The sequence below is a fragment of the Cavia porcellus genome, unplaced genomic scaffold, assembly GCF_034190915.1.
Source record: "Cavia porcellus strain 051 isolate PalLab524CR breed Dunkin Hartley unplaced genomic scaffold, mCavPor4.1 scaffold_28, whole genome shotgun sequence".
Taxonomy (NCBI): domain Eukaryota; kingdom Metazoa; phylum Chordata; class Mammalia; order Rodentia; family Caviidae; genus Cavia; species Cavia porcellus.
The window spans coordinates 26927771-26949748 of NW_026947511.1; the positions used below are offsets into that span (position 1 = coordinate 26927771).

The 21978-nt window shown below is 42.4% G+C and overlaps 1 protein-coding gene across 3 annotated transcripts in view; it reads left to right on the plus strand.

The window, feature by feature from the left end:
* Mypn (myopalladin) overlaps nucleotides 1-21978 on the plus strand; it is a 102736-nt gene that overhangs the window by 57953 nt on the left and 22805 nt on the right. For all 3 annotated transcript variants that reach the window (XM_063239584.1, XM_063239583.1, XM_003473627.3), the window contains 5 exons: nucleotides 2075-2098; nucleotides 3528-3644; nucleotides 4275-4647; nucleotides 11434-12054; nucleotides 12792-12930. In XM_063239584.1, the coding sequence (XP_063095654.1) occupies nucleotides 2075-2098; nucleotides 3528-3644; nucleotides 4275-4647; nucleotides 11434-12054; nucleotides 12792-12930 (1274 nt within the window). The remainder of the gene's footprint in view (nucleotides 1-2074; nucleotides 2099-3527; nucleotides 3645-4274; nucleotides 4648-11433; nucleotides 12055-12791; nucleotides 12931-21978) is intronic.

Consider the following 21978-nt stretch of genomic DNA (forward strand, 5'->3'; position numbering starts at 1 on the left):
TATAAACTGTGCATCAGTGTAGGCTAACAGAGCAAGTCTTTGTGACTATTTACTACCCTGGTGTAAATTTCTCTTTTTTTCTTTTCTTTCAAATCCATTTTATTCAAACATAAAAAGAAAGAAAAAAGGAGAAGAAAAAAACTACAACAAAGTTTTAAAGTACATCAGTCAGGGGATAACAATGGCCCATGCCTTGCATGCTGTCATCCCCAAATCATTCACCCAGAGGACAAGACATCTGCCTTCAGCTGTCTGAACAATAAGTATAAATTTCTAGTACTGAATTGCTACTGCAAACTCAAATTTTTGTAAGCTGTTAATATACATGGCCAAAAATGCCATCCCAAAAGGTTGAGCTAAATTTAGGGTAATCACACACAATTGTGAAAGAGCGTTTTATTAATAAGCACGCAGGCTCCCAAGCGTAAACTGGCTGGGCCCCGCAGCTCTGGGCCGTGAGTCACCTCGCTGCATTCCAGCAACCCATGGAATGCCTTCGTCCCGTATCTTTGCCAACCGTGGACATCAGCTCTTTGGTTAAATCTTACTAACTTTATAGAAATTACATATGGGAAGAGCTATTGTAATCTGTACTTTACTAATTAGCTGTGGGATGGCACTTTTTCATGTTTATATAGGTCACTGTATTTCTCTATTTCATACTGGGTTTTCATGCTTTTTCTTGTAAGAATTTAGATGTGTGGGGGTGTTGATTCTTTTTTATCACATAAGTACTACTTTCATCTTGTCATTCAGTGCACTCTTTATTCTTGACCTATTTCAGTCATAACTAAATAATTTATTTGCTACATATTATATCGAGTATGTAGAGTGATTATTACAGAAAAACTTGGGAAGGAAATTTGCTAAGGCATTGGGCAATGAGTCGAGTCGATTGTTTTGCTTCCTCTTGCATTTTTGTGTTTTTTCAGTTTTTCTATAATAAATACGTATTAATTTTTTCTTTTTTTTCTTTCTTATCTTTTTTTTTCAGGGAAAAGAACACAAAATTCATTGCCTACTGAAGGCATGGGAATAGTAGACTCCTTTTTAATTATTTTACTGATAGCTTTGTGTAATTTATCATGTACAGTAAGACGCTTTGAAATATATTCACTATAGAATGGTTAGACCAAGCTAATTAATAGTGTATAGCCTCACATACTTATCATTTTTGTGGTACATTATGTTATTGCTAATTTGTTTCTTACCACAAAAATAGTAGTACTTGGGTCAATGTGATGTATGATTCAGCCCTAATGTTAGATTTTAGCAGCAGCAATAATAAATTCCGAATACCATTTAACTGAAAGAGAAAAAACTTCAGAGTGCTGTCCTTGTAAACGTAACCAAGTTCAACAACTACTTCCTGATTGCCTACAATTCAGTAAACATTCATTGAGTGCCAATATGTATTATCACAGCAGGCACTTGCAGGAATGCCAACGATTTTTAAAATTAAGAATCTGTTCCAGGAGAATCCATTACCTAATCTGAGGCTCTTGATCTTAAAAAGCTCAGAGGAGAAGGTGAATTCTATACTTTACTGGGACATAAAAGCCCAAAGCAAAGAATAATCTCTTAGCCCTCAAAGCATGTTTTCAGGTGAGGCTAAATGGGTACCAATAAGAAAAAAGCCTGCCTGGTGTGGTGGTGCATACCTATAATCCCAATACTTGGGAGGCTGAGGCAGGAGGATCACCATGAGTTTGAGGCCAACCTGGGCTTCACAGTGAGTCCAAGTTCAACCTGAACTACATACATAGTGTGACCCTATCTCAAAAAAAAACAAAGCCTTTCTGAATCCCGGCTAACTCAGGAACACTTTCTTGCCTTCAGGGGACCTGGGTATATTCCAAAAGGCAGCGACATCACTTCATTGCTCTCCTGCTGTCTCTGGGTCCCTGTTGAGGTCACTGGAGCTTAGGGCATTTTAGTTAACCTTGAGAAATTAACCTTGCCAAACTCTTCTAACTATGCAAGAGACTATGAAATCCCATAGGAAGCTTCTGATAAAAATGTACCCTCTCAGTAAAATAAATGTTCACAGTCTTTTAATTTTCTTTCTTTTCAGAACCTCGTTCCATGGCAGAACCAGGTAAAGATCATCTCAACTTTATTAATGCGCAAGGAGTGACGATCTATATCAGAAAACATGTTGATCCCAGCACTGTGCTGTTATTAGATTTTATTGCACAGATATAAAGATGAGATAAGCACAAGTGCCAGTGGGAGAAGCACTTACCACTGGAAAATACAAGTCACTCACAGAGCAGGACATAAACATCTGGCTGCTCTTTCTGTGACCACTCTGAAAAATCAGGTTGTATTTGTAATCCAACCTGGTGAAAAAAGTGATCGGAATTTCAGCATTATAATCCTTCCGACGACCAAACGGAAGGGCATTCCAGAAGACACTGAGCATGCAGGCCATGTAGCCCTGTGCTGGGTCCTTTGCCGCACAGTGAGGAGAGCGTGTAACATACTGGGCCCTCTCAGAAGGGGGACCCAGTACATTTGCAGGAGTCTCGTGGCCAGCTTTTCTAGAGGTAGTGGAGGCCATTTAATTTAGTTACCATGAAACACTGAGGTGCCAAGTTGCCCCTCATACAACTAATAATTTTTTTGTTGAGACTACTAAGTGACAACCAGAGGTTTATCTAGCTGTCCTGTGTCTCCACTTCGTTAATCATCAAGGAATGTCTAATTATAGTAATTTTAGGCTACAATCATATGGTTCTATCAGGAAATCACTTCCATCGTTATTCACAGGGGTTCATACTGTGTGTCAAAGTAATCCACAAGGATTTTTTTATTAATATATGTTTGTAGTAGATAATAATTACATTCTTCGTGGGGAATTGGTACATCTACATAATGCATCTTAATTTTTTTTAACCATAGTATTTACGAAGTAGAAACTACTTCACTATCCTTTCATCCAGGATTTTTGTTTACTCTGTCAGCTAATTACTAGTACATAGCAAAGTATTTACTTAGTGTCCAACCTTATTTTATTTTATTTTATTCTTCGTACTGGGGATCAAACTCACCTGACGGCTTGCCAGGCAGGCACTTATGCTGCTGAGCTAAATCCCCGGCCTTAGTTACTGTCCAGTTTTAAATTATGGCCTTTGTTTAAAATTATCTTACTGTAAAAGTTCCCCATGGAAATAACGAGAGATTTGAGTTTACAGAATGTGCTATTTGAACTTCTAATTTGCTTTTGTGATTCAGTTTTAAATTTATTTCTACTCATTTCCATTTTTGCCATCTGCATTGATGACATAAAAATAGAAAATAATCTGTTTTCATAATACACATGCAGTCTTATAAAAAACCCATCTCGAGGCATCGGTTCCATCCTTAGACTCATTGAGGTTGCTAATCAAACAAGTCAATCAAATAATTATTTTTACCAACTGTTTTCAAAGAATGACCGTAGTTGTTGACTTTTGTAGAATCCAAATCTGCTATCAGTGAGTTCCACAGTTCTGTTCTCATGATCGCTGTGTTTTGGCACGCAGAGGAGATCTGTACTTTGGTTATTGCCGAAGTGTTCGCAGAAGACTCCGGATGCTTCACGTGTACAGCCAGCAACAAGTACGGCACGGTGTCCAGCGTGGCGCGCCTCGATGTGCGAGGTGAGGGCTCAGGAGAGGCCCCTACGGTTCAGACTGTGGATTTGAATGTGGCATACAAAGTTTGTGTTAGCTTTCCTTATTTCACATATGAACCAAAAAACCATTTGAATTATTGAAAAAAGTGAGGTTTTAGTTTTGTAGTTTTGTTTTCCTTGTGTTTTTTGAGACAGGGTCTTGTTATGTAGCGTAGGCTGGTCTTGAGCTCACTGTGAACCCCAGACTGGCCTCAAACCTGTGGTGATCCTCACACCGTGGCCTCCCGAGTGCTGGGATTATAGGCCTGCAGCATCATGCCAGCTGAGGAGAGTATTCTTGAACAATGCCAGTTTTCAATTTCTCATTGTATATAAAGCCACCCAATTAGCCTGTTGTTGCTTTTATACCTCCTAAGAAAGCACTTCCTTGGTCTTCTGTAATCTTCCAAAAGAGAATTTTGATCTTGAGTTTTCCCTGCCTTCTTACAGTTCTTTAATATACCAGATCCTGATCTGACTTTGACAAGCATTTTCCTATTTCTATTCTTCCCTTGGCTTGATACTTTCCCAGGTGCATGCTTGCCAGAGCCTGGCGAAAGGCCATCTTGGTCTCCTAGACAAGGCTAACGCTCAGGTCCTGTGATTATCCTTTCAGGCAATGAAGACCTCAGCAACAATGGGGCTCTTCACCCAGCCAACTCCACCACCAACCTGCCTACTAGTGAGCCTCAGACAGCCCTACCCAACCCCGAGCCTCCTTCTGCAGAGCAGCCCCTCAAACCCAAGCTCGAAGGGGTCCTGGTGAACCACAACGAGCCCCGCTCCAGCTCCAGGATTGGGCTGCGTGTGCATTTCAACCTGCCGGAAGATGACAAAGGAAGCGAAGCGTCCTCTGAGGGGAATGTGGCGATGGCCTCCCAGACCAGGCCTGATTCCTTCCCAGAGAGGTTCAACGGGCAGGCAGCAAAAATCCCTGAGCCTTCCTCCCCCGTCAAAGAACCCCCTCCAGTTCTAGCCAAGCCTAAACTGTAAGTAGAGATCAGAATGGATAACAAGTGTGAGTGCAAGCTTGTCTTGAATCTTAAAATTCTTAAAAATGATGGAGTTGATGGGCTGGGGATTTAGCTCAGCGGCATAAAGTGCCTGCCTTGCAAGCACGTAGTCATGAGTTCAGTCCCTGGTACAAAATGAAAAAAGATGGAGCTGAAAGAAGGAGTTGCTGAATGGAAAATACACATTAAGTGCATTGAGAAATATATCCTTATGTCACTACAGTGCACGATCCCTGTCATCCTCGTTAAGTGATGTCGTGCCTGACCTAAAGCATAGACATTTGTGTAATGTTGGAGTCTCTAGGTAAACATTTCATCTCGTCTTATAAAGCCCTTTCTTATATCTAACAATTTTTATCATCCGTCATTTCACCCCAGCATTTCCATTTCTGCTTCCATTTGAGCTCTGGTGCTCAGGATGGAAAGTTGCTTAGTATTTCTCGGATAATCTGTGCTGTTGCTGGCTACTTGGTTACTATAACTGATCTTATATAAATGTAATAGGATGAAAGAAGTCATGGTTTTCTGACTAAACCCAGGCACTTATTTTAGTCGTAGCCCAAGCTCTCTAGAGAACCTCTGTCAGGACCCTGTTGCAACATTCAGTGCTTATTCGGAGCAAAGCAAATATGGAGCATAATACCGCATTCTGCTTCCCAACACATCAGAATGATAGAAATTATGTCTATGATTCCACACACAACAGTGTTCCCTCTTTGTGTTGTGCAGTGCCAATCATGAGCTATCCCTGGACCTCGTTTAGTTTTGTTACAGAACCAGGCACATTTTGCCCACCACACAGTGTGCCAACCACTGTCCGTGAGGCAGGAGATGTCTACCTACGGATGGACTTGAGGGGCACCCACGGGATGAAGTGTGGGGAGAGGTGACTGAACTCTCTTAACTGTTTCCATCAGGACCAGGGCTTCAGAACTAGTATCTATAGGCGACTAAAAGCCTTATTTCTCTAGGAGCGGGGGAAGTCTAGAGGGTTTATTCTGGAACAAACAGCAGGTGGTTTATTCAGGCTTTCACCCTAGTTTCATTTTTATATTTTCACCACATAAGACAAAGTGATGGGCATGAAATTTAATGTTATGAAACATTCCTCTAGGCAAGTTTATCCAGAAAGGTCTCAGTCCCTCAAAGTTCTGCCAGTCACAGGAAACAAGAATCTCCTGAAACTAAAAAGAGGGGAAGACATTCTGCAGGGATAGATGGGGTGTGATCAAAATATACAGAAATGTTTATATTTTTAAAATGTATTACAGTAAAAGACACATTGCTAGCTGGGTGTGGTGATGCATGCCTATAATCTCAGCACTTAGGAAGCTGAGGCAGGAGGATCGCTGCGGGTTTGAGACCAGCCTGGGTCACAAAGTGAGCTCAAGGCCAGCCTGAATGGCACAGCGAGACCCTCAAAAAGACAAAAAAGACATATTACTATTAATCCCCCTCAAAATATTCCCCCTTCACTTCAACCATTCTTGCCATTTTCTGAGGCAGTTCTAGAAGTCCTCTTCCATAAGTACCTTTATGAAGTATGATTAAAATTACAGTGGGGGCTGGGGATTTAGTTCAGTGGCATAAGTGCCTGCCATGCAAGCAGGCAGTCGTGAGTTCAATCCCTGGTACCGATAAAAAGAAAAAAGACAAAAAAATAAAATAAAATAAAATAAAATTACAGTGAGTGCTGCTGTCACGTGCCATCCAGTGGAAAAGTAGGTTGGTAAGAACCTGATAGTGTCCCTTCCTTCACCTTATTCACGGAGTTTGGCACCTTGTGACATCTGCCTCATCCCCAAAGTCAAAATGACCATGAAAGGTAAATGTTTTGAACTATGTCAGGACATCATGTCATGTCTCATCTATGTCAGAGCCGTGACAGTGCAACTCAAGATACAAAAGGCATCCAGAACTGCTTCAGACAGAGCCAAGGACAATAGAATAAGTGTGTGAAGCAAGGAGATTAATAGCAGTGTGTCTTTTACTGTAATAAATTTTTAAAATTTAAACATTCACCATATTTTTCAAGCATACCTTGTAGGCAAGAATGGAAAATAAAATGCAGCCAAGCCCGGCGGGAGAACAGGAGAGGTGGGACCAGTCTTCCTGGCTGTCACTCAGGGATCACACGGTCTTCCCAGCCTGTGTCCCCACACCTGGCTCACTGTCTGCTGTCTATCTCAGCATCTCATTTCTGTCTCCACATCTGCTCCATCTTCAACCTTTGCTGCTCATCAGGGTAGCTGTGGTCCATGGTGGCCATGTCCCCCTTCCACAGCATGACTTGGGTTAAACATCACTGCTGACTCTGGATCTCAGCAGCTGGATTCCAGATCCCAGCTGACAGGTCCTGCTCAGGTGACCACTCCGCCATTCAGCAGTGCAGAGGATTTGGAAGGAAAAGAGGGCACATGGATCACATCAGGAACTTTCAGAAAAGGGTGTTGTTAAGGATAAATAATCCCTAGCAACCTCCACTTCAATTACCTTCTTTATGGGGTTTTCTTTTACCACAGGCTGTGTTAGGAGCTATCAGGTATATTAGTTAGGGTTGAGTTTCATAATCCAGAAAACCCAAACTGACAGGAGTTAAATTCAGGCAGGTTTTTCTCTCTCACATAAAGGAAGCAGGCAGAGAGTCTGGGATTGTTCTGGTGGTTCCATCATCATTATTAATGAAGCCTCCTGACTTCCTGCTCTGCCACCTCCAGAACTGGCTTCCTCTTCAGGACCCTCCCCATCCAAGATGCTAACAGTGGCCTCGTTGTCACATCTTCATTGCAAACAGCCAGAAGGGCAAGTAGGAAGAAATCACACTCTTGATGTCAGCAGCCTTCCTGTAGGTCTCATCCAAAACCTTGTACTTATTTATATCTTATTGATTGGAATTCAGTCACGTACACTAACTGCAAAGGGAGCTGAGCACGGTCTTTAGCTGCACCACATTACCCCTGTCCAAAGGGAAAACTAAACTGCGATGTCTGCCATAGGAAAATTGCAATTAGTAAAAAAATTCTTTCTGCTGATAGGTAATGGTTTCCTCCAAACCATTCCTCAGTCTTCAGCATTGTATATTTCCTTAGTACTCTTTGCTTAAGTATTCTCTTAATTTGTGTGTTTCTATTTATATTGAGATAGGTACAAATATATATGTTTATTCACACACATACTTTGTGAACTCATATGCCCACAACATTTCTTACTAGTTTTTTAATTGACATACAATAATTATATGTATTTATGGGGCATTTTTTCAGTATGTGGTTTTAATGCATGGCTACAATACGTGATGGGGTAATCGGGATAATTATCATATCCATCAACATTTATCATTTCCCCGGGTCAGGACTTCTCTTACTAGTTATAATCTCATCAGTTTAAACTCAGAGGTTTTTGCATTAAAATACACACTCATTTTTCTCAATAATGGCTTTTTCCCTGCTTATTCCTTTGATTTGCCATTCATATGGAAAACAGATAATGTAGATCTCAAAACCGCTACAGAAAAGGAAGCTGTCATTTTCAAACCATGTATCATCAAAGCCTACGTAATTCTTCATAATTTTGAAATTTCTGACTTGAATACCAAGCTATTTAAAGCAGTGAGTCTTCATCCTGGCTGTGCTGAAGACTGAAACTGGAGGCTGGAGAACCAGGCATGGTCTCCATCTCCTGTGAATCACAATCTCTTCACAGATTGTCTTGATGTGCAGTTGGTTTGGAAACTACTCTCCTAAAATTAGAGATATAACCTGAGAAGCCACCTTTCCCATCACTCACCCCTCTACCTGAGCTGCAGAAAAGCAATAATTATTGTTTAAAAGTGAGTAAAATGTCAGACAGAAATTAAAATCTACAGAAATCCTCTACCTGGAGGTTAGGGTTGCTTTAGAGCAATGGTTCCAGGGTGAATTATTGAGGGTCTCGGTCTATGTACTAGCTGGATGGTCAAGTGCCACCCAGACCTGACAATCAGAAGCTCTCCAGTGTGGTGAGCCTAGGAAACCTGTTTTAACTGGCCTTGCAGGACATTCTGAGCCAGGCTAGAGTTTAAGGACAACAGACTGTTATTTGGTTGATTGGTTGATTGGTCTGTGACAGGATTTCACTGTGTGATTCGGGCTGGCCTAATTCACTATATAGACCAGGCCGTCCTCAAACATGAGGCAATCCTCCTGCCTCAACTTCACTAGTTGCAAGGCATCACAGGTGTCCAACTAAGCCCTGTGCCTAACCTACGTTTTAAAACATAACAACTGTCCCAGAATCCCATAGCACACTAAGTTAGCCTCTGGCAGCCGAGCCTAAATCAGTGAGGTTTGTTTCTGTTTTAGTAGCCAGATGACTGTAATGTGCAGCCAGTATGATGAGCACTGTTAAAATGACAGCATGATGGAGGGAGGACAAAGGGAGAAGAAGAGAAGGAAATGAAAATTAAGATGTGTTCTATGCATGCACCAGCTCTAGATGAGGAACATAATCATTATGTACTGCAAATATGTGCCAGTAAAAAAATCCAACACACACCCACACATGGTGCTTCTCAGAATTGGTTATCCTAACCAGCAACAAGGGGGAGATGTTTAACAACTGACAGGGGAAAGAAAGTCTCAAATGTGTTTCCTCCCACCTCGGCAGATTTAGGGCCACTAAGAGAGGTCACTGAATGGGTCACTGGGACCTAGTACACAGTAGTTGTCCTTCAAAGCCAGGGAGAACCTGCTACAGCACACGCTGCCTGGAAAACTGCTGTCAAAAACTACTCAACACACTAATTAATTTTTATGATTGTCTAACATTTTATCTCCTCTGGATTGTTTGTAATTCTGAGACTGATACCTTAACAAATCTCAAAATTCAACTTTGTGGTCCAGAAGCTAAAAAATTGCCACCATTTCTTGATCACTTATATGTTTTAAGTGACTTATCAGTTCTCACAACAACATTTTACTTATGAGGAAATCAGGGTCAGAAAAGTCTAGAAACAACCCAAAATTGTACAGATAATGAGTGGCTGAGCTGGGCAGATGGTGCATGCCTGTCATGCCAGCTCTTGGGAGCAAGTGGATCACCTCAAGTGCAAGGCCAGCCTGGGATACATAGTAAATTCAAGTCCAGCCTGAACTACACAGAAAGACTGCATCTTAAAAAAAAAAAAAAGTAACTTTCCAAATATGAGATCTGTTAAACACAATCAGATTTTATAGGGTTGGGGACTTAGCTCAGTGGCTCAAGTGCTTGCCTGGTAAGAACAAGGTCTTGACAAGTTCAATCCCTAGTACCAAAATAAAGAAAAAGATTTTGTGCTTGTATATGATGAAGAAAGTTGACACTAACAGAAACAGTGCTTACTGTCCATATTTTTCCTGTGGAAATTCCAACAAAGACATTATTGGGGTTTTTTGATAGCTTTATCTTTCAGTTATGAAGAAATGAAAAGGTTTAGTTACATTTTAATTATGCTACTTTGTTCTTATAGCTTACATACTTGCTCCTAAAATGAAGGAAGAGGACTGAAGATATAGCTCACTGATAAAGTGCTTGCCTCGCATTTGTGAGGCCCTGGGTTTGATCCTCCAGCACCACAAAAAATAAAAGATAAAACAAAATGAAATGGGGAGGTGCTGGACCGAGTAATTACTATGCCTTAATTCTTAGTTGAACTCAACAGGAATTTTTTTCATACAATGAACAAAGGATTATTCAGTACGTAGCATTCCACAGCAGCAATAGAAGTAGAAAAGGACCTTTATTTGTGAAGGTACCTTTTTTTTACATGGAATGTAGAGGGAATGTTAATGCAATGAAGAAAAAAGATTGTAAACTCCAAGAATTAAGAAAAATCAAGCCAGGCATGGTAGGACACAACTATAATCCCAGGGAGGCTTGGGAGGCTGAGGCAGGAGGATCACCACAAATTCAGTCTCAAAAAGAAAATTATGAAGAATCAAGGGGCTGGAGGTTGCCCCTCAATGATACATGTGTGCTTAGCAAGCACGAGGCCCTGGGCCCAATCCAAACACTCTGTGTCCCAAAAGCAACACAGATTGTCAGACAGCAAACCAGCATCCTGAAGTCCCCAAACCCATTTACCAGCCTTTCCACAGTTCCTCTTTCAGGAGGTAGCCCTCTCAGGCAGCCTCGGTGACTACATATAAGTTTGATTTTTATTCCTTTCTCTGTACTTAAAAAAAAAGATTGCAAAGAAAAATTAAGTGGCATGTGGGACTTACAGAGAATCGTGTCATCTGTGTAAGCCAGGCTCCTATACCTAGAGACACTGCTTTCAGCTTGATCTTTCTCATTTTAGGACCAAAAAAAGTCCAAGACAATGTTTCTGATCAGGGTGTATTTTATCATTCAAAGGCCAACACTTTTGAGAGTGCAAGTCAGTGCCAGGAGCGCTGACGCTGGAAAACAGGTGTGGCCAGGACCACCTTAAGAGAGCAGGACAGGCGGTCACCTTCTCTGTAAAGCGTTGTGGTCAGAAGCAGATGAGAGGCGTCCAGCTTCACTGACAAGTTCCCCTTAGCAACAAGCACTGTACACGGCACCCTTAGGGGAACAGAATGCACGATATCGGGGCGCCTTAGGAGCAGGGAGAGCCCAACAGCTCTCAGCGAGTCTCAGTTGCTTTCTTGCCATTGCAATGTATGTTTGCAGCCAGCCCCGAGCCAGACGCAGCCCGTGCGCTGCAGAAGGGCCAGGCTGGTGTAACTTGGCCCTCTTCTCTCCCCGCCCCTGTTCTGTGTGCAGCGACTCCACTCAGTTACAACAGCTTCACAACCAAGTCCTACTGGAGCAGCAGCAGCTGCAGGCCCCGGGCCCCGCGTCGCCGAGGGAGTTCCCTTTCCACGCGAGCGGGAGCGTGGCGAACTCGGCGGCTCCCCCCGCGGCAGTGGTCGTCTCCAGCAAGCAGCTGAAGGCTGCTGCATCGTCCGCATCCTCGTCGCAGGCACTCAGCTTGGCTAGGCCGAAGCATTTCTTCCCCTCCGCGAGCACCACCGCGGCCACCACGTCCCCATCCAGCTCCCCAGTGTTCACCCTGAGCAGCACTCCGCAGCCGATTCAGCGGACAGTGAGCAAGGAAAGCCTGTTACTGTCTCACCCCTCCGTGCAGACCAAATCTCCAGGCGGGCTTTCCGTTCACAGCCACAGCGAGCCGCCCCCTCCAGCCCCAGCAGAGCCAGCTCCGCCGCCACTCACGTTCTCCATGCCCAGTGCAAACCAGTTTCAGCCCCACTATGTGCCCCCAACTCCTGTCTCTCCCACCGGCCGGATTCAGAACCCAGTGGCTTTCCTCAGCTCTGTCCTGCCTTCTCTTCCTGCCGTCCCACCCACCAATGCCATGGGGCTGCCAAAGAGCGCACCATCTGTGTAAGTCTCACTGAGGGGTCCTGCTGTGAGAAATGCCGGTTAAACCGGGGGTGGTGGCACGTGCCTGTAATTCCAGCACTGGGGAGGATCTCCATGAGCTGAAGGCCAGGCTGGGATACATACTGAGTTCAAGGCCAGCCTCAACTACATAGTGAGGCCCTGTCTCAAAAAAACAAACAAGAAAACCCAGACGGGCCAGTTGAGAGGGGACATAAAATAGCTTGGTCTGTGATAGGGCACTTGTCAGTCAATTCCTAAGTAACTGTATCTTTTAGACACAAAACGGATATTAAATATTTCAGACTAAAGCAAGGCTCGGTGGTTCACGCCTGTAATCCCACCACTCAGGAGGCTGAGGCAGAAGGATTTTTGCAAGTTTAAGACCAACGGGGGGGAGGGGAGGCTGGAGATTTAGCTCAGCGGCATAAGCACCTGCCTTGCAAGCAGGCAGTTGTGAGTTCAATCCCCGGTATCGGTAAAAAAAAAAAAAAAAAAAAAGACCAACCTGGGCTACAAAGTGAGCTCAAGGCCAACCTGAACTATGTAGTGAGACCCCCATTTCAAACATACATACATACATACATACATACATACATACATAAATGCTTCAGGCCAAAACCCATGGTTACTATGAATGATATTTTAATAATTAAAAGATTCCTACAAGCACAGATTCCCTATACCATATCCGATACCATAACATCTCATGAGCGTGTTGATGTGAATTCATTTTACAGGCCATCCCAGGGACTAATGAAGAGAAATACAAAGTCTTCACAACCAGTGAGTGATGATTATATTCGTGAAACTAAGAATGCAGTGATTCTAGATCTGGGGAAGAAAATGAGTTTTGGTGATGTCAGATCAAACCAGCAGGTAAGGTTATTGGATTTTGATGATTTTTGGAATTTTACTGTAAGGAATATAGTGTTTCTTAATTTAGTCCTTAGATACTTGGTTGTCTGACCACAGTAAAGTTTATGCTACAACTTAAAGTAGTGGAATACAGCCTAAGCTCATGCAGAAAGCTGGTCCCTGGGGCTTTTCAGTCCTTGATTAGAAGTTAAATCAGCTTATTTGTATATGCATTTTAGCTTGAATAGACCACACAGTAGCGCCCCCCCCCCCCGCAGGGGTTACCTTCCAAGACCCTCCCTGGATACCTGAAACTCTTGATAGCACTGAACCCTGTTTAGGTTATTTTTCCTATAATATATACTAGGATAAAGTTTAATTTTAAAAGTAGGCACAAGTCTGGGCCTGGTGGTGCACACTTGTAATCCCACCACTCAGGAGGCTGAGGATCACTGTGAGTTTGAAGCCATCCTGGGCTACAAAGTGATTTAAAAGTCAGCCTGAACTTCATAGTGAAGCCCTATTTAAAAAAGACAAAAAATAAAATAAAATAAAAAAATAGTATGCACAGCAAAAGATTAACAATAATAATAAAATGAAATGATTATAGTGATATGCTATAATAAAAGTTTATTTAAACTTATGAATTGTTTACTTCTGAAATTTTCTACTTAATATTTTTGGGTCCTGATTGACCACAAGTAAGTGAAACTGTAGAAAAACAGTATGATGGATAAGAGAGAATTACAGTATTAAAAAAGAAAGATGAGTCTGTTGCCCATTCTGGCAACAGTTTAGTCAAATTCCGTTATATCTTTGTGATATTTCCCTATCTGAGCCTTGAAATAATTAAATCTTGAAGGAACACGAAGGTTCCACACTGTGCTTCTTTGGACACCTTCAATCTTAGTGTCAAACAGGTGGCCATTCCCATGATTCAGCCTAATGAAAGACCTAGGGGACTAAGCTGAATCATGGGAATGGCCACCTGTGCGTCCTGTGCTCCGCCCCATACAACTCCTTGCTTCCTAGGAAGTTTTGACACTCCAGGAGAAAGGAAATCTGCGTGTGAGCATTGTGCACACAAAAGAAGACTGAGTGTTGACTTACTGTTACCATTCATTTGTGCTTTTGATAATCAAGTGGGGTTTGTTTGTTTGTTTGTTTGGAGAGAAAGTCTCACTGTGAATTCAGGCCACCTCTGAGCCAGCTGTGTAGCCCACGTTGGCCTTGAACTCACAATTCCCCTGTCTCAGTCTCCAGATCAAGGCATTATTTTTAGGTGTTGGTTTACATTTTAATGATCTAACTCTTGGTTTATTTCCCAAGATGGGAACTGATGAAATCTATTCTGAAGTACAGCAAAACCTTAGTCAAAAAAATATGCTAACTAATGCAGAATTTGTTCTGTAAGGACTCCTAGAAACAAAATTCCAGTGCCCTCCTGCTTCCCGTGAAGCTGTGGATGTACAATGATGCATTAGTGTGTTAACACACAGGGCCACTTGTCTAAGTGGACTCTTGAAAACCTGATACTTAAAGCCTTCAGATTTTGGTTTTAGATGGCTGAGCCAAAGCAGAATATTCAAACTTCCAAGTACTTTTCATATTATTATTTCTCCAAAAGACATCTATTTGTAGAGGCAAATGCCCAGGCTTCCATCTCTCCTAGCTAAAAAACCAAAGTACAGTCATCCAGCGGTTCATGCTGGGACTAGAACCAAAGCCCTGGTCTGCAGCCTGCCTCTCGTCTTCCTGAAACTCACAGCCCTTTTCAGTTGTGTGACAACAAATACCTTCAAGCCCCGTAAAAGTCACTGTGTGGAGCACAGATTTGTTCTGCTGTGATACTACTGTCACCATGCTTGTGGTTGTTAATCCTCCTAAGTGGCAGTGAAATAAGAGCTGGGTGGAACCTGTGATTTACAAGGCAGAGGTAGCAGTGAGACCCCAGTAGAAAAGACACCGGCTCCGCACAGAAGCTCTTTGATTTTACTTTTCTGGTTACTCAGATAAATCCAAGTTAATCCACTGTCGAACTCATGGCAAGGTAGGATTTTCCTCTTACTTAACTGAGCTGAGAGCATACATTAAAGCGAACTTCCCTGAACTGAGTGCTGTAAAAATTCTCTCAACCCTCCATCATGCTTATCTTTGGAGCCAACAGCAGAAATGGGACACGTTTCTAAAAGCATCTGACTGTCTTTGCCAATGATGGCAAACCTTTTAAGGACTCACCCAGTGCCCAAATTACAACTCAAAACAACTTATTTACTGCAAAGTGCCCACACTAACCATAAAACCTGAATGCGTGGGTACTGGGGTGATGCTGAGGGGACGGTGGGGAAATGACTTGCTTGCACACTGCAGCCCTTGTGGCATAAGTCTGCCACAACTGGTGTGTGTTATGCACCAGTCTTGGAGCTTTTGTTCTGAGAATTATTACAGTTAAGTTAGTTCATGACTGATTTGGTCTTAGGCTTCATTCTTTCTATGGATGCTTAAAGTCAAGCTACATAAAGAAAATTCAGGGAACTAAGGAGCCCTCTGGGATGAAATGCCTACGTTAGGTTGGCAGGTGTTGATTCTGAAGAAGTTTTAGGAAATGAAACAATGGCCATATTGTCATATTGTTTTGTCCACTGCTGCCTTGCGAATTGGAAATGAAAATGTCCTGCACTGTGTGAAGTGCAGTAGCACCCATGGGTGACGATGTGTGTTAGTTTAGGGCAGCATAGGAACAGTGGGCAGCTGGAAGGCAGTCAGACAGTTTGGGGACACAAGAATTAAAATAATCTGTTTTCTCCCATATTAGTGTATAAATGATTGATTCTGAAGATCGTGCATCTGTTTTTGTTTTATTTTGCTTTGGAAACTTTTAGGACCAGAAAACTGGCTTCTCTTGTCCTATTTTAGTTCTAAGCAAATAAAGAATAGTAACTATTCCACAACATACCTGTGATCCAGCATTACACATTGTGTCAAGCATGAAAACAAGTCAGAAGACCTTGGATGGTGAATATTACTGGCTATAAACAATTTCCTCCCCAGAATTCAAACTTACAAGAATTGGCTTGGCCAGGGGTGACGACTCATGCTGGTGATCCCAGCACTCAGGAGGCTGAAACAGGAGGATCATCATAAATGATCCTGGGCTACATAGTGACTGCAAGGCCAGCCTGAACTACTTAGCTAAACCCTGTCTAGAAAAAACTGGAAAAAAAGAAAAGAAAAGAAAGAACAGAAAGCAGGCTCTCTTTGATAAACCCATTAGTCTGTATTTCTCTGTAATATTTCAGCATTTGTATTCCTTGTCATATAACATTTCCAGCTAGCAATGTTCCTTTGCTGTTGATTCTTAGAACTTTGTGAAATACAAGGATGTCCTCCTTTAAGATGTTTATATTTACTAAAAATTGTATCTTCCTAAACTGGCAGTGAATTGTTTGTGTTGAGAACAAGCCAAGAAAGAAGTGCTCTGATTTGTGGATTTTAAGCCAGGTTGTTTCTTTTCTTATTTTGGGTACCTTTGATCATCAGCAGATCTCAGTTGGACAGCAATAAAACTGAAATGGTTCCGGTTAGTGCGGTGCATCTGAAAGGTCAAAGAAACCCAGGATCTCAGAATATCATGGCGCCTCTGTGGCCAATGATTTTAACTTACTCACAACTCAGCTTGCTGTTCCGCACCATCAGTAAATATTTGTTGACTCTAGCTGAGCATTAATTTCTAAATCTTGGCAGCACCCCCCCCCCATCCGACATCATCTCCAACTTTCCTCCCTGACCTCATTTCTCTGGAAACCATCTCATCCTTCATGCTGCCCCTCCTACTCCGGGTTTTTATTAATGCTTCTTTAAAACTGTCTGTGTTTCCCAGATATGACAAATTCTGGTATGACAGATGAGGCCAAAAATAAGTACCGACTCTTACTCTGCCTTCTGCTCCTCTAATCTCCTTCTCTAAGACACCCGGTCATTTCGTCTATTTAAATCCTACCTCTTTCATCTCTTACCGTTAATCTTTTTTTTTAAGGAGAGGTTTATTTTGGCTTCTTACCACAATTCTTCATGACACTTCTCTTCCATGAGCAAGCAGTCACAGCTTCATTCCTCTTCTAATGAGAATGACATATTGGCCTCCCACATGGCAAGGCCACTGGCACTGTAGCACCCTGGCTTCCAGGACTGTGACGTATCCCTGTGTCCTCCACCTCACACACTGTCATGTGCTTCTTGGGGAAGAGAGGAGGAAGTGTCCTGGTCTTTGCTGCATCCTTGGTGTGCTTGGTACAGAACAGGTGATCAGTGACTAGTTGCTGAATTAACACAGTTATGAGGCTTATATTAGTTTCAGATGAAATCATTTAACTTTTGGGTCAGTTTTTGGGATTTTTTTGTTTTTTGAATTCTTGGGGGGGTTTTGAGACAAGGTCTCACTATGCAGTTCAAGCTGATCTTGAACTCACTGTATAACCTGGGTCAGCCTCAAACTTGTGGCAATCCTCTTGCCTCCGTCTCCAGAGTGCTGGGATTACAGGTGTGTGCCACCACACTCAGCTTCAAACAATTTTTATAACATGCAGAAATTAATCAAAACTCTGGTGTTAAATGAACATTTAAATATGGACATACTTTAGTAATTATCTTTAAGTGCAAAACACAGACTAAAAGTACTTTATGTAACCTCCTTGAAGGTAGAGTCTGTATTTTATAGAATGTATTTTCAGTATTTAGCTGAGATCAGTTTCACAGCTTATGAAAAATTTGGCAGCATGGTTGTTAGGCTACAATGACTGACTTTTATCAGTGGAAGGCACCAAGTGAGTATGAGATAAATAGTAAAATCATCATCCATGCTTTTTAACCCCAAATTTATGTAGGAATCTTTGCTGTTTCCAACCTCTGGCTGTTCCTTGGATGAAAAGGTGAACAATTTCTCTAACATGTGAGGTTTTCTTTGGGCTAGATTGCAGCTCTATGGTATAGTGTTTGTCTAGCATGCACAGGCCCTGGGTTTGACCCTCAACATGTTAAATTTTTTTTCTTCTACTGTATATTGTACCCAGAATCATCTGGGAACATGTTGAGCAACCTTTTCCAAAATGTAATCCTAGGGGCTGGAGATTTAGCTCAGTAGCATAAGTGCCTGCCTTGCAAGTGCACGGTCGCGAATTGGATCCCCAGTACTGATAAAAAAAAAAAAAGAAGAAGAAGAAGGATCTGGAAAAATGTAATCCTATTTGATTATTTGCCCCTGAAGCCCAGGCTCAGGACACAGAGGAGAGGAACCCAGCAGCAGGCTCAGATAGTACAAATCAAATGCTGGCATTTACCTGGCCCCTCGTGATGTCTGCGCCTAGCTAGGATTCATTAGGGATCTCCATAAAGCAGCATGGCCCTCTCCCACTCTGCAGAACCTGCAGCTGTGTCCCAGAAATCTGATTCTCAACTTATCCTTCTTAAGAAGATCATGCTCAAAGAAAAGAAAGAAGCTATATTTTCAAGTGGTATATTCCCCTGAATTTTTTGTTTTGTTTTCTTTCGCTGAACAGCTATAACTCCATGCAATTCATGAACCTGGAAAGGGTGGGCTATCTCTCATTAATTTGATTTCCACACTGGCTAGATTTATACCCCCCAAAAAAGTATTCCCTCCTTTGAGCACAGAAAACGCCTATAGGCAACTGAGACAGAAACCCCTGATTTTACTCACAGAGGAGACAAGGAACCCCAAAAACGGAGAACGCAGCACAAATCCAGTCCCGGAAGTTTAGAATGTGGGTGCACTGACAGCACAGTGAGAGTCCAGCTTCTGGGCAGAACAGTGCAAGAAGTACCTTTCAATTTAACTTAAACATATTGCTTTGTGTCTGCAAAGTTCCTTAAGGAATTTGAGTCACATTGGTCACATGAATTGACAACTTGAATTGATGCATTCTAGGGCTTGTTATCCTTGAGATAAAACAAAACACTACAAAAAAAATCAGTCCCTGCTTCAGGCATGGTGTGCACTGTGCAAACATCTCGGACCCAGCACTTCAGTGAGACCACAGCCCTGCTGTGTCCTTGTTCAGAAGGTTCGGCACACAGATGGCTAATGAAGCTTTTGTGGAAACTGTTTTTGTGGGCAGTGGTACCGGAAATCAAACTCATGACCTCACATTTGCCAGACAGGGGCTGTGCCACTGAGCTACATCCCTGGCTCTGGGGATGACCTTTATATTCCTATTTTATTGCTCCTTTGCAATTCATGCATTATGTTTATGTAACTATTACATTTTGTAATTGGATCCCAAACAGAAATTTTAATTTTGTCTCCTGTGATCCCTTTAAATTTATTCACTGGGGCTAATTCCTCACCTGTTCCTTTGGAACTATTTTTTTATTCCTTTGAAGTTTGGGGGTTCCTTTGTTGCAAAATAGTTTTAATCCAGTAAAGTCATAATATTTAGGCCTGTTATCACAGACCAAATAGCCAATATCCAATGCTTATTCAAAATAAGATCCACTGGGCACAGTGGCACACACCTGTGATCCTAGCATTCAATAGGGCTGAGGCAAGAGCATCCCAAATTTGAGTCTTGCCTGGGCAACTCAGTGAGACCTCGTCTCAAAAAATAAAGGGTAGGGCTCAGTGGTAGAGTGGTAGGTTAATTTCTTCTCTTCTCCTTTCCTCCCTCCCCTTCCCTCCTCTCTTCTCTTCTCTCCTCTCCTTTCCTCTCCTCTCCTCTTCTCTTCCCTTCTTTGCCCTTCCCTACCCTTCTCTTTTCTTTCCTTTTCCTTTTTCCGCTTCCCCCTCTGTCTGTCTGTCTGTCTGTCTCTCTCTCTCTCTCTCTCTCCTTTGCCTATTGCAGCTTCTCTGGTTTTTTCTCTTCTTCTCCCACTTCACCAGCTTCTGCTCCGGCTCCTTTCCTGTCCAGGCACCGGAAGGATTGAACCAGCCCACACTAGACTGGTTTTGCGTCTGGCGTGCTGTGCACACAGCAGGAACTGTCACGTGGTCCTCTGCCCTATATACTCTAGGTGCGCGGCTGTTCCTTGCACCCCTCTGCTTAACCAGCAACCAAGGGCCAGCTTGCGCCTTGCTCTTCACGGTTTTCAGACAGGACTGAGACCCCAGCCCACTGTGTGCTCCCACTTGCCGAGGAAATCGGGAGGTCTCCAACCAGGTTCCTTGCATCTGCTGCAGCATGCTAGACTGACTGCCAAATCCAGGCTGGGGTGGGGGTGGAGACCAGAGCTCTCTCCCAAGTCCTGTCCCCACACCCTCTCCCCTCGCTCTTTGCACCTGGGACAAAGGTGAAAGGGTGACATCATCTCACCTGTCCTTAAGGACCTACTTTGATGTTTCTGGGGGATAATGGATCTCAAAACTCATGTGTTGGCTGAAACCTAGCCCATCCTGGTGCCTGGCAGAACTTTATAAATATGATCTAGTTACCATTGTACCCTTGCTGGCCAGTTATTAATAGTACACTTACATTTTTCCAGTGCTGGGATCAAACCCAGGACCTTGTACAGGCTAGCCAAACATTCTGCCACTGAGCTACATCCGTAGCCCTAAATAGTACATTTTAAATAGCTTATTGAGACTGTAGATAGTGGCACAGCGCTTGGGAGGCTGAGTCAGGAGGATCACTTCCAGTTCCAGACCAACCTGGGCTATATATTGAGTCCATCTCTCAAAAAAACCAAGATAAATAAATGAATAGCTAGCTCCCTGAGTATTCTGTTTTCATTACCTCCCAATTTGAAGCATCCAGTAAGATAATAACCAAATTATAGATTAAGATATATAACAAGCTGGGGCTGGGGATTTAACTCAGCAGCATAAGTGCCTGCCTTGCAAGCGCATGGTCCTCAGTTCGATCCCTAGTACCCATAAAAAAAAAAGATATATAACATGTTATAGATAAGTATATGGCAAAACAAAATGTGCATATTTTCATTGTATTGTTTCTGCCTTTTTCTTTGGCTAACTCAGTTGAAGCACTATAATTCTGTAAAATCAGACCCTCATTCAGAATCAAGTTCCCAAACTTGACTGTTTCAAATACAGAGAAAATTGATATTTATGTTCCCAGGCAGACACAAAAAAAAGAGAAATATATATATATCCATATATATGTATATAGATATATATGTGATCACCCATTGTGTTTCTGAATAATAGGTATAATCAGAACTTACAACCATGTACAATAATTTTCTTTGAAAAATAGCTCACAACCTCAATATAGAAGTTCAGGAATTCATGTGCCTCTAGTAACTCTGTAGGGTAACTAGCCAGGGCTCAGCAGCCCTCACCAGTCAAGTGTAGAAGGTGCAGAGCGATCTTTTCCCCTTGGAGCAAGGCCTCGTTGATACATGGGTTGGAGGTACAGAAAGGACTGGGAATCGAGGGCTCACATGAAACACGATGAGAAGGCTGAGAAGGTTAAAATCTCTTGTCGGGGCTGGGGAGTTAGCTCAGTGGCATAAGCGCCTGCCTTGTAAGCAGGCAGTCGTGAGTTCGATCCCTGGTACCGATAAAAAGGAAAAAGACAAAAAAAAACAACAAAAAATAAATAAATAAATAAATAAATAAATAAAAATAAAATCTCTTGTCTATCAGAAACCTGAGAAATCCTTCTCTATTTGGGAGCTTATTCCTTGGTCAGCCCTCTATTTTATACTCTAGGACTCTGGTCATCACCTTCCTGCTTTTATTCATGCTCCAATTTCTGTTTTTTTTTTTTTTTTTTTGGCCTGGTAATTTAGATTCATACATGTAATGTCCTGATCAGAAGCTAGCAAAGCCTGTACTGTGTTTTTCAGGAATTACTGCAAAGAGACAATCGGAGGGTAAGAGTCTTATGTCCCACTCCTGTTCTTCACAGTCCCTGAGAAACAAGTTCATAAAGAACAGGAATGGGCACATGAAGCACCTAGATAGGCTTTATCAATAGTCCGGAATAAATATACTAAATTCAGTAGTTTGAAGCATTCCTTTAAGGAGCAGGCGCAGGAGCCTAGAGAGAGGAGCCAAGGGACGAAATAGAAACGGGACACAATGGGCTGCAGAAA